Below are 17,587 nucleotides of genomic sequence, written 5' to 3'. Positions count from 1 at the left end.
GTAAGTATTTCTAATTTTGCTTCATGGCTTGAGAATGGCAGGAAATGACACAGAACAGGAATAAATTATACATCCATCAAATCATTGTCAAGTGCCTACCATGTGCCAGGCTGCGATATCTGTTGGAGTTATAGTGATAATCAAAACCGGTACTTGTGGTCAGAAGGTTTTCAATCCAGTAGACTACAGTACCAGAGCAAGTTCTGTAGTGTGACTCATTAAACTGTTCTAAATACACATGTCTATTGTCAAGACTGGTCCTAACGATGAGAGATGGAATTGGGATGGGGTTATCAATGGTCTCAATTGAAGAGAGAAGAGGAATTCAGAAGTTAGACATTAGGAAGATAAAACATAAACTATTCCAGGATATATTTTCTTTTTCTCTCATATTTTGGTTGTTAGTCAAGAGTCAAGATGTTTTTCTACTTCTTAAATAATCTGTAACATTCCAATTGAAAACGTTCCTCTGATTTAAGCCATATGAGGTTTTACATTAAATGACTTAAAATTTCAAAATTAAACTCTAATTAAAACAATATCAAATGTGTCAGTTTTATGTTTAACTTAATATATATACACAAGTCAACCTACTTATGAAAAAGTGTGTCCATTTTTAATGTCTGTATATGAGTTCATATTATAAATATACTGAAAATATCATAGGATTAATTCTGATGATATTTACAACAATTAAAATATAAGTTAAAAAAATTTTCCCTACTACTTTAGTACTTAGGAAGGGTTGAATATTTGTTTAAAGAATTAATTATGGTAAAGCACAGGAAATATAATTTTATGATTTCAATCTTCTGCTTCATTTATGATAAGAAGCTCAAGTTCTTTTGCTAATACTTTATTCTGACTATCCTCCATCTAACTTGCTCTGTTTTAATTCCTTGTCCTTGGGGCTATGGGTACAAGTCAAAAGTTTGTGCTGAAGATGGAATATATTTTTATTCATTTAGAGTAAAAAAAATACCTCCCCTTTGTTCTATTTCTGGATATATCCTCAGCACTGGAAGACTGCCTTGTACAGAGTCAGGCAACTGATTAATATTCTTTGAGTTAAATACTTCAGACTTCCAGAACTAAACCTCATGCTACAGGAACAGTTATCAGAAAAGTCTTATATTAGCAGTCACAGGGTATTTTAGCATGGGTAACTAAACTATAGGTTAATTTCCAAAAGATAAACAACCTACTTTCCTTGCATTTATAGCAAAAGGAAGTGATATGGGGCTTCCCTGGTGGCGCAGTGGTTGACAGTCCGCCTGCCCATGCAGGGGACACGGATTTGTGCCCCGGTCCGGGAAGATCCCACATGCCATGGAGCGGCTAGGCCCGTGAGCCATGGCCGATGAGCCTGCGTGTCCGAAGACTGTGCTGCGCAACGGAAGAGGCCACAACAGTGAGAGGCCTGCATACCGCAAAAAAAAAAAAAAAAAAAAAGGAAGTGATATGGTTTAGATAACAAAGCTTACCTAACCTCTAACACTGAGTATTAGTTTGGATCCACCTATTGAAGACACTACAGGGATAATCAATATCCAACTGAGATCCATTAATGCATTTTGTATTTTGCTGATCACCCCAAAATATATTTATTTTTGTAGAACAATCTTTGGAAAATATTGCAACTAGTCATCCTTATTCATCAACTTCTGAATATTTATATATAACACTTTATCTGAAAAAATCATTACCCTTTATATGTTCTTTTTTATCCCTAGGCACACTCTATAATCTTGGAAAACGTCAAAGATCAACATAATAAAGAACTGTAGTATAAACCAACTATTCTTATAATGGTACTTATTTCTCTAATAGACTTGCTATTTGTTATAGTTTAGCTTTGAACAACATATAAATTTTGGTAAAAAATATTAGAACAAAATTTATATGGAAGGTATTTTTTGTTAAAACATACTTTGACTATATTAAAGATAAAGCCACTTTCAGAATAAAAAAGTTAAAAAAAAGAAAGTACTAAAGAAGGAGAACATGCTCCCCAGCTGAGCTAATAGCAATGAAGAACATTTTTTGGATTCAGTCATGGCACTGGGAGGTTGAATGATAGTTTGATGGCCTTGGAGACTAGCAGCCTTGACAGAGCCTCTGAGATCTGTCAATCAGGGATGAGTGGACAGGGTTAAGACCTAAGGGCCATGAGAATAAAGGTAATATAATAGAGAGAGCCTTGTCTCAGGAGAAGAACAAAAGTTTCTGAAACACACACATCCCTGAAAGAAGCAGCGATAAGTACAGCAGCTGCCTCATAATGACGGCAAGAATAACCAACTAGGTTATTAAATGCTCCCAATTTGTAGGAAGTCCATTTACCTCCATAGGAAAAAGTGTTTAAAATTCAGCAAAATGAATTCCTAGGGAGAGAGATGTTTTTATCTCTGTATTTAGAAGTTTTGGGGCTTTTGCATCCATTTCAAACAGTTGTTATTTTCCATTTTGCCACTTCATATCACTGAAAACAGTGGCTTCAAATGTAATTAAATTACAAAAGAAAAAATGTTATCTCCACAGCCCAAAGCTAAACGAGTTAATCTTTGAAACATGGTCAGTGTTGAAATGAGTATTTCCCAAATGCTCCATTACAGCTAAATACTTGAATTCACCCTTTATTTGAAAGAATGTTTTCTGTTTAAAGTTTTATTAAAACTTCTGGATACATTAGAAATTTAATTTAAGTGCTTATCAAATTATATCAAGTAAAATTGGCCTCAGACATAATAGAGTTTAAAACTTGACACAAGCTGGAAGCATTGCCTCTTGGTAAAACTCTTTCACGGAAAAATGTCACACAAATGTGTTCTTAGGAAAATAAAATGTATGGAGAAAAAATTAATTTGTTTTTATTTATTATACTTTTAAGCTCTGAATACAGATGGAGAACTCGAATCTTCTATTAATTAAACCAGTTATGTTTGGATTTATCACTAATTGTTTTAAAAACTTAAAATTAATAAATATATATTTGAAATATTCTAAACTTACAAAGAGTCTGAATAAATTTGAAATATCTATATTAATACAAGTTCTTAAAACTTTAATAAGTACAGTGCTTCATAGGCGACTCAGAAAGTAATGAACATATTAGTATTTTAGCAACTTTAGCTATTTAAAAAATTAATCCACTCACATATAAAAAGAGTAAAATAGTACTGAAATATCATTTTTTTCTATTAATCATTTACGTTAATCTAACTAATATTTTTAAAATGCTGACATGACCCTCTGTCTTAGAATTGACAATTTTTAGCCTTGCTTCCTAACATTCTTGTAAGCCTTATGATGATTGATTTTGTAGTGAATACAAAAAATAAATGATGCAGGTTCTTTATGCTTTCCAAACAAACCAACCTAGTACTTAAACAGCAATTACAACAATAAAATCTATTCAAAGGTTACCCATCAGTTGAAATTACTTTAAAAATTTAATGTTTCTTTTTCCAATGACCAGAGATTTCTTGCTATTCTTGAGCACATACTACCCTTATTCACTGCACTGACTGCTGTTTCTCCGTTTCTTATTCCTGCTCTTTTAATCTTGGTTACCCATCACTATGGATGATTTCAGGTATCTGTTTTCTTCCATCTTCTCTTCATTTTTTCTCTCTCTATTCCTAGGGGCTTTATGAAACCTCATCTTAATCAACTACACACATACAAATGTGGTATTTTAATCCAATTCTGACCCTACCTACACCCAGGCTGATCAACAAGGCTGGGAAAACACACAGAATTATTTAAACTATTCTCACTTTAAATTAATGATCACAAGCTTCCAGAGGAATGGACTGATCACGAAACTCCTCCCCAGTCCACACACTTGTGCTGTCCTAAAACACCCTATGCTTTGTCCCCAAACTTCACTCTCACCTTACGATATTGATCTCTACCTCACTGGGAAAAATCAATCAAAAGAGAATTTTCAAAATCTCAAACCACCACCCAGGTCTCCCAAGGTCACCAATATTCATTTTTATTAAATTGTATCATCCTCATTCATGGTACTTTTCATAGCATTTTCATCACTTTCTATCATAATGAATAATTTACTTATTTGTGTTGTTTATAGTTTGTCCCCATTTGCTCTATCTCCCAGTGCCTAGAATAGTGCCTAGCTCATACTGACCCTCAATAAATATTTGTTGAAGTACTTATCCATATAAATAACTTCTATATCTGCACTTTAAGACCTTGCTTATGTTCTCATTCTGAAGCCCTGTTATTAATCATCCACCTGCTGGAAATGTAAACTTAAATACTCATCAACATATGTTATTATTTATATATTATTCATTGAAAGTATTATTTATGATTGTCAATAGCTAGTTATGACAAGTAATTACTGGTTAATAATTGGTATTGATGGTCTTTATTCATCATTTATTTAAATTATTCATAAATCATTTGATGTAGAGCCAAGACTATTTTTAATATGATTTCATTAATTGGAGTCCTATATGAACTTCCTAACTATGTCTAAGATGCGTTATCTATGAGTTTCTCTTTCAGGTTCCTTAAAGAAGAGTTAGACCTAGTTCAGTTGCATCATTGGCAGTGTTTTCTGCCACCTATGAAATCATGTTTTTTCAATATTTTCTGAGCCACATTCTCCAACTGCCTATTCCATTCTTTTAGTTACACAATTTTTTTCAACAGTTTTAAACTAAGGTCTTTTTTTAAAACATCTGAAACCAGGACTCTTCTAGGTTATTATGAGTTTTGCCTAGTTTTATAGTTGCCCTGCTAATTCCTAAGACAATAGATTTTCCTTCCCTTACACTTATCAAGGCCATCAAAAGCATAAAAACTGCAACTCTCTTTGCATACACATTGTATTGGTTTATGCAGTGCTTAACAAAATAATATAATTAAAGCTATAAAATAAACTGACATTAAAAAGCTTAAAAACCAAGAAAACGGACTGAATTATTTTCCTATTGCTGCTGTTTCAAATTACAAGGTCAGCAGAGCAGCATCTTCTCTCATCTCTGACTTTTTTTTTCTTATCCTTTATCTCTCTCACTTTGGCCCTCTGAATTCCATTTTATAAAGGTCCTGGTGATTAGACTGCACCCATTTGGATAACCCAGGATAAATCCTCTTATCTCGAAATCCTTAAATCTGTGAAGTCCTTTTGCCACGTAATACAATATATTCAAAGGTTCTGGGGAATAGAATATGGACATCTTTGGAGGCATTATTCTGTCTACCATACTGACCATAAATTTCATTTCTTAGGAACAAAATTACACCCAGGTATTGCTCAGTAGAGAGTAACCTGCAAGTGTCCAGTGGTAACCATGTTTTAAGCATCAGTAGAAAAGTTTTAAAGAGGGAAAGGAGAGTGTTATTGATCTGCAAAATCTGCTAAATAGAGGTCTATTAAAATATTCTCCTCTGAATGTCTATTATACTTTATCTTTCATGTTTGTCCAATTAACATCATACTATGAATTTTCCATGTTAATAAACAGAGCTTCCATCATATTTTCAATATTAAAAGTGAAACAAAATTTATTTAATCATTTCTGTATTGATAAGATTTTATATTTTCCAGTTTTTTTTTTCTTTTTGCAATCAAGGGTACAATAAATATCCCTATACATCTTTCCTTAGTCAAACATGTATATATATTTTTCTGAGACATAGTCTATAGAATTCTACTTTAAGTGCAACCAACTGATGAAAAATTAAGCTAATGTTATCACTGGATCCAGACAAATAGTTCTCCCAAATGACTATGGCAGTATACATTTCCACCTCTACCTTAACATGCCTTTGCTACACACTTAATAAAATTTTATTTTTTTCTCAATTTAATTACTGAAAAATATTTCATTGTTTTAATTCACTTTTCTCTATTAACTAGTGAGGAAGGGAAATTTACATATTTAAATGCATTTAAATAAGAATTTCTAAGATTCTGAAAGTCAAAGTAACTCAAAATAGCAGTTTATAGCATTGTTGTAGTGCTGCGAGAATCTGTCCTGTAGCACCTGCATCTGATGTTCACCAGTAGTAGTAGCCAAGAATGAAAAGTGGCTTTCAGTCCAATAACCATGATAGGGCAATGCCATGAGCAGTGATCAGCAGAAGAATGCGTTCAGCAGACTCTGTGGCATCATTCTGGCACAGTTTCCCACAATCTGAATTCCTGTGATTCCTTACTATTTTCTCAGAAAGATTCTCCAGGTAACTTTACAGTTAATTCCAAATTATTCAACTGATTCTATGAGATATCCAATAAATATATAAATAAATAAATACACACACACACACACACACACACACACACACACACATTAAAGTGACATAAAGTCAGTTTCAGTTGCTTAGAGGTAAGAAACCTATGTAAATTAGTTTCTTCACATGTAATACAGGGCTCAAATACTAGTAACCTTAAGGGTTCTAGTGAGGATTAAAAGAAAATATATGCAAAGCCCTTAACACCGTGTTTGTCAGTAAAAATTATTAACATATTTTAATATCATTGTTTTAATTCTAACACATACAATTGACACAGGTCATGAGAGGAATAACGTGTCTAGCGACATAGCATAGGACCTAGTATCCATTAAGTTTTTAATAAATAGAAGGCTCTTTACTGTTTCATTCCTTCAACACCTATTTATTGAGGGCTTACTATGTGCCAGAGTCTTTGAGGTACATGGGATGGATTAAGGTGCATGTGAGATCAGAGTTCTGCAGGAGACATATAATTAACAATAACAGAAATAAGTCAATCACACAGTACTGTAGAAGGTTAATGTGCAATTCTACTAGGTTAATGTGTATAGCTTAGCACAGGTTAAGGAAGACACGGAGTGTCAGAAGGGGAAAACAGGGGCTGGTGGCATTTTCAATTTTCAATAATCTTGTTAGGACAGGCCTCAAAGGCAGATGATATTTGAGATTACTGGAAAAAAGTGAGGAATTTTGTCATGGGGATGTCAGAGAGACAAAAATATTCTAAAAAGGATAAAATTAATGCAAAATTGCTAAAATTTGCCTGGTATGTTAAGGGACTGTTGCAGACTTTTTCAAGTGCAGTTCAATTTGTGGAAAAACATATCTTAAAAAATTTTATTCATTTATCCATTTATTTTTTGGCTGCATTGGGTCTTCATTGCTGCACGCGGGCTTTCTCTAGTTGCGGTGCTCAGGCTTCTCATTGCGGTGGCTTCTCTTGTTGTGGAGCATGCGCTCTAGGTGCACGGGCTTCAGTAGCTGTGGCTCACGGGCTCTAGAGCACAGGCTCAGTAGTTGTGGCGCATGGGCTTAGCTGCTCCGCAGCATGTGGAATCTTCCCACACCAGGGATTGAACCTGTGTCCCCTGTACTGACAGGTGGATTCTTAACCACTGCGCCACCAGGGAAGTCCCTAGAAAAATATCTTTATGGCAGCGCAGGTATGACAACTACATCTAACATATTTCATATTAAATATAATCAAAATGGTTTTCCTAAAGAATAGCCATTAATCATTTAATTTAGATCAGTAAACAAAATTGCTTACAAGCGAGTTTTGCTTCTCATTTACCTAATGTTGGTAGGGAAGTCTTATAGATATTGGACATCTTTTGAGACATAAATCAGGACATTGTCTGAAAGCTTTTTTTTTCGCTTATTAGGTAATTTGGAATCTGTTAACATCTAAAATCCCCAATAATATATAATTAAAAGAAAGATTCGTTTAGGCTGATTTTTATTCTCTTCTTTCCTTTCCTTTGTTTTCCTTCCTTTCTATTTCTAATATTTCTTGGAACCTTGATTAAATGATGTATCTTAAATTAGTCTGTCAATACTGAAATAGTACAGTGTTTTTAATTCAGAGATGTAAATTAATTACTTTATTGACAATAATCATAATAATTGGGAATCAAAAACATTTCTTCATATATTATTACATATAGTAATATTTATATTACATAAAATATGTTGATTCTTTTACTTATAACAGCCAAAACCACTGCTTCTCAAACTTTAATGTACCCAAAAACTAATAAAAAGATATTATCAAAAAATACAGATTCTGATTCAGTAGTTCTGAGATAGGACTTGAGATTCTGAATTTTTAGCTCCTTCATAATGCCAGTGGTCCATAGATCATACCATGATAGTAATGGCCTCTCCTATGCATTAAGAGATATTTTGATATATTCGAAATTTATGAATTTAGTATACATATAATATACTAATACAGAATATAATGTTCCATGACAGTTCACATTGATTAAAAAGCGAGTATTTTCAACTCTGAATATATAAAAATGAGATATTCCAATAAACATCATTTAGCTTCACTGCAGAGATAGTGATTTTAAAAAGATGTCTGGAATAAACATGGTAACTGCTGTAAAAATCTAACATCAGAATACAGTAAAATGTATGTACATTTTTATTTTTAGTTGATAATCAATTAATAGAAACCTTGTTAACCGACTATTAACATTGCTATTTTCTAAAGTATGTAAGAAACATGGAAAGGTAATGTCAACAGTGTCTATTTTTGCATCTTAGAAATTCCTTTGTTAAGCCTCAAATTAATTAATTAATGCAATCTACAAAATAACTTCTGATCTCATTGAGGTTTTAACCTAGGCCAAGAAATGATTTTCAGAAGGGAAAAAAATTACAAATCATCTATGTAAATGCACATACAGGATATTCACTCAAGATAAGGAAAATAAGACAGCTATATATCTTTATTCTGTTTAAAATTGAGCTGTAAATGTCCATTTTATACCAAATAGTAGCATTTTATTTTAGCATTTACATTAACAAGATGCAATAATGCAATCAGTTGTTAATTATTTTGAGTAGTGGCTGTGCTTTCCATTCATGGCTTGATATATTTACTGGCAAATTGTTTTAGCAGCATATGTCTGGTTTTAATTATATTTCACTAACTTATGGGGATGAACTGTTATTTAGAAACGCATAAGATCTAGTTCACAGAGTAGTTCATTAGTCCATAAATAACCACAGTTATTTTATTTTGCCTTGACTTTACAATATGACTTTTTATATCTCTGTTTTTATTTTTTTAATCCTATGACACTAGACTATAAACTACCTAGTAGGTTATGATTTTTTTGCATGGACTTTCCACATGTATTTTAATATTACCAGGAAAAGTATAATTCTAGAAGACTGAAGTACCTCAATAATAGTCTTCAACTGAATACATCAAATGATGTTAACTTTCACTTTTTTCCCCCTTTATTATACAGTGTTCCATGTCTGTATCTGTCTCCTTTTGGAGAATGCTCCATTTTTCCAAGCCATTTCCCAAGTTGCTTAATATCTTAATTTCTCAATTACCATGGCATCCCAGACAGTGTGCTATGCAAACTTTCCCTCAGAGCAATGGCATTTCTTCAGCAGAATAAAATGTGTTGTATATCTATCCTTTAAAATATAAAGCCTGAAAAAAGTAAATTTTCTTATGAAAAATAATTAATAAAATGATGCTAATGATGAATCATTGGAACCTCTGGTATAGTACAAGGAATTGTTATCTACCTTATTTTTGTCTCCTAGTCCCTGCTTACTCAATCAAAAAAATATGCGAGACAATGGAGTGAATTCCTATGACACTAAGAAGTGAGGGATAAAATGCATTATAACAGATTTCTTTCCAAGTTCACAAGAAATCCTGACTCTATTCTTTGGTCAAGATAAGCGTCCAGGCACTCATTACATTAAAATTATAATATTTACTGCCAAGAACATACTAAGCATCTAATTTTCACCTATATTTTACAAATACATTAACTAAGACAGACTGTGGAAGCGATTTAGTGAATAGTACATTAGCAGTTTTAAAAACAAAGCTAAAATTATATTAAATTTTCCCGACCTCTACTTTTCCCATTACACTTTAGAAGATGGGAGCACAAAATTAAAAGAACACAGATTTTTTTATCCTAGATTTTATTAGCTCTTTGTACACTTGATTAAATGGTTTTCAAACTGTGTCATTCAAAAAAAAATACAGGCCTCTTGTCTAAAATATTTGGGAATCCATTCTGATGTAATTCTTGAGAAGAGAAGAGCACATTTTCTATACCTTGACCATAATGGTTTAACAGTAAATGCTTTTTTCTTTTAATAAGAACACTTCATTGTCCAAAAACTGTAGAGTATTAACAAATTTGAATGAAAATATATGTTGTGTTTGTCCTTTACTGTCAATGGTATACTATTCTTACTTAATGACCACTATAAAAGAGACTGAGGTTTAAATAAAATCAGAAAATGAGTTAATTTTATAGTTTAGCTCAACCAGGAGAATAGTTAGTCTTTGCCTTGTATTAATATTAGATACAATGTATCAATACATTTATCAAAACCTTGAAATAATTATCCAGTACCATCCTAACTCACTTCAACATTAAAAAAAATATTAATGACTTTGTGTTTGAAAACTCATAAATTACAAAAAGGTTTAACCTTTATGAGAAGGTAGGCCTTCTCCTATATGTAACCTTCCAAAAATTCACTTCAGAAAAACAAAATAATTTATTTGCCCTTGACTGAACCTAAATTTTAATTATGGAATATATATAAGGGGAAAATACTGCTTTAACAGAAGGCATGTTTATGCACTTAGAAATAAAACAGGATATAATAAGTGTTATTTTCAGATCTTAGAGGAAATGAACAGAAAATCAAATCACAAATGCAGGTGAAAGATAAAATTCCTGGATAAAAAGAATTCTCAAAGGATTCAACAGCGTACAGAATTCCAACTTGTAGAGTATTTTAAGTTTTTTCTTAGTCATATTTTTTTGTTGTCTGTATCTTGCACTTTTATTTTATTTTAAAGAAATTGCCTAATGAACTGCTTTATCATTTCCTTCCTGCCTGCCTCTTTATTTCTTTCTTATCCTTTGCACATTGTTATTCATTTTAGTTTATTTTTGTTGTAATTTTTGATTTTTGTTTTTCTAAAACAGAAAACATCTACGTTTGAGTTTAGATATGTAATATAGTAATACCTAAAATATCTAAAAACATTTGATTGGGACATATTCATTTTACATGCAAATTTGGAATAAACATTTCTTTAAAAAGTTGATGAAAGAGAAGTTGAGGCTACTTCAACTAATCCAATATTTGAAACTGGGTCATCATTTTATATCAGTCATAGGTCTTAACCCTGTTATTGGTAACACTGAAGAAAAAAAACTGATTCATCAATACAAGTAGGCAGAAATAATAACATTTTATACTTGCTTTTTTCTGTATCCTTTACAATATTTACTATTATATCTTAAGAACAAAATAAATTGCCATAGTTTGTATTTCCTGTTTGGTAGCAAGCAGTCTCTAGCTACGTTTTTTATTAAGATTTCATTTCTTTAGAGAAGTTTTAAGTTCACAGCAAAACTAAAAGAAGGGTACAGAAAACTTTCATATACCCCACACACACATCCATACCCCTCCCACACCATTATCAACATCCATCAGAGTGATACATTTGTTACAACTATACTGTAATCTACATTGACACATGGTCATCAGCCAAAGCCCATAGTGTATATTACAGTTCACTCTTGGTGCTGTACATTTTATGGGTCTGATCAAATGTATAATGACATGTATCCACAATTATAGTATCAGAAAGTATTTTCACTACCCTAAAAATCCTATGTGTTCCATTTATCCATTCCTCCCTCCTGTCAAACTCATGGCAATCACTGATTTTTTTTTTTTAACTGCTCCATAGTTTTGCCTATTCCAGAACATCACATAGTTAGAATCATGCAGTATGTAGCCTTTTTCAGATTGGTATCTTTCACTTAATATGCATTTAAGTTTCCTCCATGTCTTTTCATGGCTAGATAGCCCACTTTTGCAAAAGATATATCTGATAAAAGACTGTTATCCAAGATATAAAAGAACATTTAAAACTTAACAATAAGAAAACAAACACCCCAATTTAAAAATGGGCCAAAGACCTTAGACACCTCACTGAAAAAGATATACAGAGGGCAAATGAACATATGAAAAGATGCTCCACTATACATGCCACCAGGGAAATGGAAATTAAAACAACAATGAGATATCACTACACATCTATTAAAACGGCCAAAATACAGAACACTGACCACACCAAATGCTGACGAAGATACTGAGCAATAGGAACTTTCATTCATTGTTAGGGGGAATGCAAAATACTACACACATTCTGGAAGACGCTTTGACAGTTTCTCACAAAACATAACATACTCTTACCATAAGACACAGTTGTGTTCCTTGGTATTTACTCAAATGAGCTGAAATCTTATGTCCACACAAAAACCTGCACACAAATGTTTTTGGCAGCTTTACCCATAATTGCCAAAATATGTAGGTAATAACCAAGATGTCTTTCAGAAGGTGAATGGATAAACTGTGGTACATCCAGACAACGGAATATTATTCAGCACTAAAAAGAAATGTGCTATTATGCTTGCTTTTTATTTTAGTAAATTCATTTAAACTCTTGAAAACAAAGGAGCAGAAAATTAATTTTCACAGTTAAATCCATATAAGTACATTGGCATATATCCATTAGTAAATTTAATCTGAAGGTGTAGAAAAATAGATTTCTTACTTTTTTAATATCTATTGTTTAGCAAAAAATCGTTTTTTCACAAAAACTTTTTTCGCATATTTTTGTTAAAGTTTGACACAGAAAAATGTGACTATAAAGCACAATCTTAGATACCACTGCACTTTTACCTGTGAAATAAGTTATTTTTTTAACTGAATTTTGTAGGTGTTGAGTAAACTATTTTCTACGTAATTCAAGTTATTTGCCTTTTCAAGCAGGTTAAAAATGTGAAATATAGAACTGTCAAGTGCGGCTCATTTTGTTTATGAAAATATCAAGAAAATGTGAGTTACCACATTATATTTTAGAAAATATTTATATATTGGGACTTTTACAAAGATCTGAAAATAAAAGAAAATATGACTCTTTGACATACCTGGAATATTTTTCTGGACTCAGACTACATGTGTTAACATGAGTCAGTTTGTTCCCTATGCTCTTTGCTCAGGAAGATAAAACTGTAAATCTATACTGAACTTTATTTTTTGCTTCAGGAATCTCTTGCAGAGAAATTTATCTGAAACAGTAGCCTGCTCAGCTAGACAAAGCATTCACTTATCACACAATATCGATACCTGCTTCAAGACCATCACCACATGTCATATCTATGGCTAATTACAAATTGGAAGATCTAAATTGGACTTTTTAAACCTAGATTCCAAAATCCTATTATAAAAGGCTCTTCTGACTTCCCCTTTTTGAGACACTGCTAAGTCTCTATCAAGGTAATATTCTCCCTCAGTCCCTCACTGCAATGAGTTCTAGAGAAAGCAACCTCCATGCTGGTAAATGTTTCTATCACATGTTTTTTCTACTCCAAGGCTAAAGAAGACTGTTCCCGGTGAGTAAAATTCAAAGCACTATTGCAGCTGAGACTGAAGACTCAGCCATGTGGCATAAATGTACCTAGCTCTGGGCAGTGAGACTTTTTGAATGCTGGAACCCATAACTTGCTCAGAAAACTGAATGAGCAAATCCTTGCAAAACTGCCCTTGCTAGAGAGAAGGCGTGGCTATGCCTTCTTCTCTTTGTTTCATTTGTCTCTTACCCCATCTCATCCACGTTGAGTCTGTAGACTGCTTTCATTTAGAAGAAATGGTACTAGACCTGCTCTTTTCTGATTGGGTCAAGTTCTCTGTTACTAGTTGATGTGCTAGTTTGTTAGTTTCTCATTAGTCTTTCCATATCAATTGAAGGGCAAGATGGAAGTCTTGAAAAGAATGTGGAAGAGAACAGATGTAAGAAGCTACCTACATTTAAGCCTGGGTCAAGGCTAGCCTTTGTCTTTGAGCAAATTAGAGAAAGGCGGCAGGTCTGGGATGGTAAATTAGAAATTTACCCTCCCCTGGGTGTCATGGCTCAGTTGGAACAAAATATTAACCACGAGGCATTTTTGTTTAGAAAAATGGTCCCTTGTCCTTGCAGTCTCTTTTCATAATTTACTTCCTTTGCTCTTTTATTTTCCAAAAGGAAACTCCTCAAGGGTAATGAGTAAAACACATGAATTTAAGCTCTGCAGAGTCAAATGATCACTACCCACTTTTTCAATGACTCTATGAAGGATATATAATTTGTGATAAATATAAACTGAGAAAAGAAGAATTTAAACCATTCACTTTTATCGCTAACAGGCTGGACTAGGTTAAGTTTGCATCACCTCTATATGGCTAATTGTTTTGTAGGGAATATTTTTTGGTTCCATCATGGAACAGGAACAGCCATGCAGTGTGGCTAATTCTGTTTGAGGGAAGCCATTTAACTATATGATAATAATTTACCCTTTAACTATATGATAATAATTTACCCTATCTTAAAATAGTTTATTTTATTCTCGTCATTGTCCTTCCTCTTCTGTATAAAATTCAGCCTATGTTAGTATGTGCATAAATCAACATGGAAACATTAAAAATAATTACTTAGTGTTGATTTCACTTACGAAACATCTGCCACATGTCGAGCACTATGTGAATCATGCTTCTCCTATGTGATATTTCTGTAAAAGCCAAAGTTATCCACCACCTATAGAAAAACCAGAGAAAGCATTTTGAGTGTTAAGTTCTTTGCTGAGTTTAGCTAATTTTACACCTTTATTTTCCTTTTACCCTCATTTACTGACCTAAGAAATTTTTTTTTACCATAACATGTATTTTTGTATGTCATTTTAAATCCAGCTAAAATATAATCATGTAAAAATAAATAATGCTATGATTTTTTTTAATTACTGGCAAACACATTTGTACAGAAACTCCTAAATCACAGAACCTTGAAATGAATTGAGGCAACAACAACATCTGCAGCAGAAAAATAACTATTACTATAAAACCTTAATACCTATAACCTGTAATTAACCAGCATTCATTAAAGATCTGAATTCACAGAAACGATGTATACATAAGTAGCCATGCGCATTTAGTTTAGGAGAGTGTTTCTGCAAGACTATTTACTATAAAAAGAAAACTGCACATGGATATAAGCAATTGTAATGGTATTTATATATAATTCAGCACATGGTAAATGTACATAAAGAGTCCAAGTAGTTAAATCATTTTGTTATAATGGAATGACATCTGTGTTATATAAAACATCATATTCATTGTCTGCCAAAATATTTTTTGTTTGTTCTTTTTTCAGTTTTCCTGTTTGTTATTCTGTGACAAAATTATATGACAGCTATATATATATAATGGCGTGGCAACCAAAAGCTTAGAGGCTCTCTCAGGAAAAGAAGAGATACTACTTTGTGATAACAAATGCTTACTCTATTTGTGATTTATCAAGTGAGACTGATGTGAAATTTTTTTCTCAAAGTGACAAATATCTCTAAATTCTCTAAAACTATTCAAAATATGTCAAATACTTATTAAATATTTAGTAACATGTTAAGTAAATTCTGACCATTTTTCAACAGAAATTTAGTGATAGTTTACTCAACATGTCTAGAAACTGACTTAACTCTAATTGGAAGGGGAACAATTGCAGAGTCCATTAATTTCACAACTGAGTGTTATTATGGATTTTGGAGTCATAAAAACTTAAGAAAATTATCCTTTGTGAGACTCTGTTTGTTGCTTTATCTATTATCTGATGATATTTAATCCATCCTTATAAGGTTTTCACAAATACGGGCACTCTGTATTTTTTAATGACACTATAATAAATGCTTGAGACTGTATAAGATGCTATAAAACTACTTTCTGTTTTTATATTTAGGTAACTTGCAGATTCATCCTGAGTGAACTGAACAGATTTCTCTGTAATTCTCTAGTGGTACTGTATCTGCTCCAAATTACTTGTATAATCATGTGCAGGCCCCAGAGTCATCTATTCATTGATTTGAATTACATTTTCTTGCCTCTATGGGCTGTGGTAGGGAGTTACCCTGTGGAAGTGGAACAAAGAATTTGCCTGTGATATGTCTGACCTGGTCTATACTTTCTGTTCTTAATTGTACACTGTGCTAACCAACTGACATGATTAACTTTACATCAACTTAACTAGGCCACAGTACATAGATATTTGGTCAAAAATGTCTGGATGTTGCTGTGTAGGTATTTACTTAGATGAAATTAACACCTGAATCAGTAGACTTGGAGTAAAGCAGATTAAACTTCATAATGTGGGTGGACCTCATCCAAACTGTTGAAGGCATTAAGAAAAAGACTGACCTTCTCCAAGGAGGAAGGAAATCTTCCAGAAGTTTGCATTTAGACTTAAACTGCAAGATCACCTCTTCCTTAGGTCTCTAGCCTGCCAACTTACCTTGCAGATTTAGGACTTGCCAGTTTCCATTATCTTATAAACCAATTTCTTAAAATAATCTGCACCCCCCCCACACACACAGTCCCTATTGGTTCTGTTTCTCTGGGAAATCCTGACTAAAACACCAACTAAGCTTTGTGCATTTATTTAGAAAATACTTTGGGGGTGAAACATTTGTCATTCTAGTCAACTTCATGTACTACATGCCAGGTACTATGTCAGGTGTGGATGAAAAAAAAAAGATAAATAAGACATAAGTTATACTTTGAGATGACTTGAAAATTTTGTAATGGGAAATATTTATAAAAAAATCATTGAAATAAATAGTATATTTAAATACAGAGACAACAGAGTTCAAAATATGGAGAAAAAAGAGTCAATAACAAAGAAAATTCATTAAAGAATGAACTATGAGGCAGAAATTGTCTGCAGATGAGAATGGAAAGAAAAAGCATAGAGGACTATGAATGTCATGAAATTACACTGAATTTTATTCTATAAATTAAGTCATTCATTGAAAGTTTTTAAGCTTAGGAATCAAATGTATAGATTTAGATTTTTGTTTTCATCACTGTGATGATATTATAGGTGATAAATTTGTACAAGGTGGGAACAGAAGGCAAAACTATTGAGGGTATTATTGTATTAAGTTAGGAAATAAATGATAATGACCCAATCTACAGATGGAGTTAAGGGGACATATTTACAAATATGAATGAGACTGATTTGGGGAGTTTCATTAATGGGGTCATTAAAGTGACTTCTATTGAGATTTCTAGCTTGGGTCATTGGGTGATAAGGCTACCTAAATAAGACATGCCAGACAAAAAGAACAGATTCAAAGAACAATATAATGAACTACATGTTGGAAGTGTTGCATTTGAGACACTAGTTAAGTAACTATATTCTGTAAGCTTGTTTACTTTCTCCAATGTAGTCTGATTAGACCTACAATCAGCTGCCACTAGGTAGGTGACTGGTTTTTGAAGTTCAACCAGTGAGACAGAGATCTTTTCTAGCCATAGACAAATGAGATGATTTCCACTTTATTCCTTGGATAAGGAATAACATCCACATTAGTTTCTTTCTAGTGGTGTTGGAATTAAAATCCTTTTAATTGAAAAAAGAACAATAAAATCCTAGGAAAGAAGTGAAGGAAGAAGCTTCCTAACCTTGCAATACAATTCCCCAATAACC

The 17,587-nt window shown here is 32.6% G+C and overlaps 1 protein-coding gene and 1 pseudogene across 3 annotated transcripts in view; both read right to left on the bottom strand.

Annotated features, from left to right (window-relative positions):
- Positions 1-13,221, bottom strand: part of LOC307176835 (protein enabled homolog) — a 31,979-nt pseudogene extending 18,758 nt beyond the window's left edge. The window contains exon 1 of the transcript in view: positions 13,207-13,221. The product of the transcript in view is annotated as a protein enabled homolog (transcript). The remainder of the gene's footprint in view (positions 1-13,206) is intronic.
- The window catches only part of LOC307176748 (uncharacterized protein), a 580,566-nt gene that overhangs the window by 491,789 nt on the left and 71,190 nt on the right, over positions 1-17,587 (bottom strand). For both annotated transcript variants that reach the window (XR_013824880.1, XM_079903151.1), the window contains exon 2: positions 14,568-14,650. Coding sequence is in view for 1 of the 2 variants with exons in the window: in XM_079903151.1 (XP_079759277.1) it covers positions 14,568-14,604 (37 nt within the window). In the remaining variant the exon portion in view is untranslated. The remainder of the gene's footprint in view (positions 1-14,567; positions 14,651-17,587) is intronic.

Source organism: Stenella coeruleoalba (assembly GCF_951394435.1).
Source record: "Stenella coeruleoalba genome assembly, chromosome: 18".
In the NCBI taxonomy this organism is placed as follows: Eukaryota; Metazoa; Chordata; class Mammalia; order Artiodactyla; family Delphinidae; genus Stenella; species Stenella coeruleoalba.
This window is presented reverse-complemented; position numbering and strand designations above follow the sequence as displayed.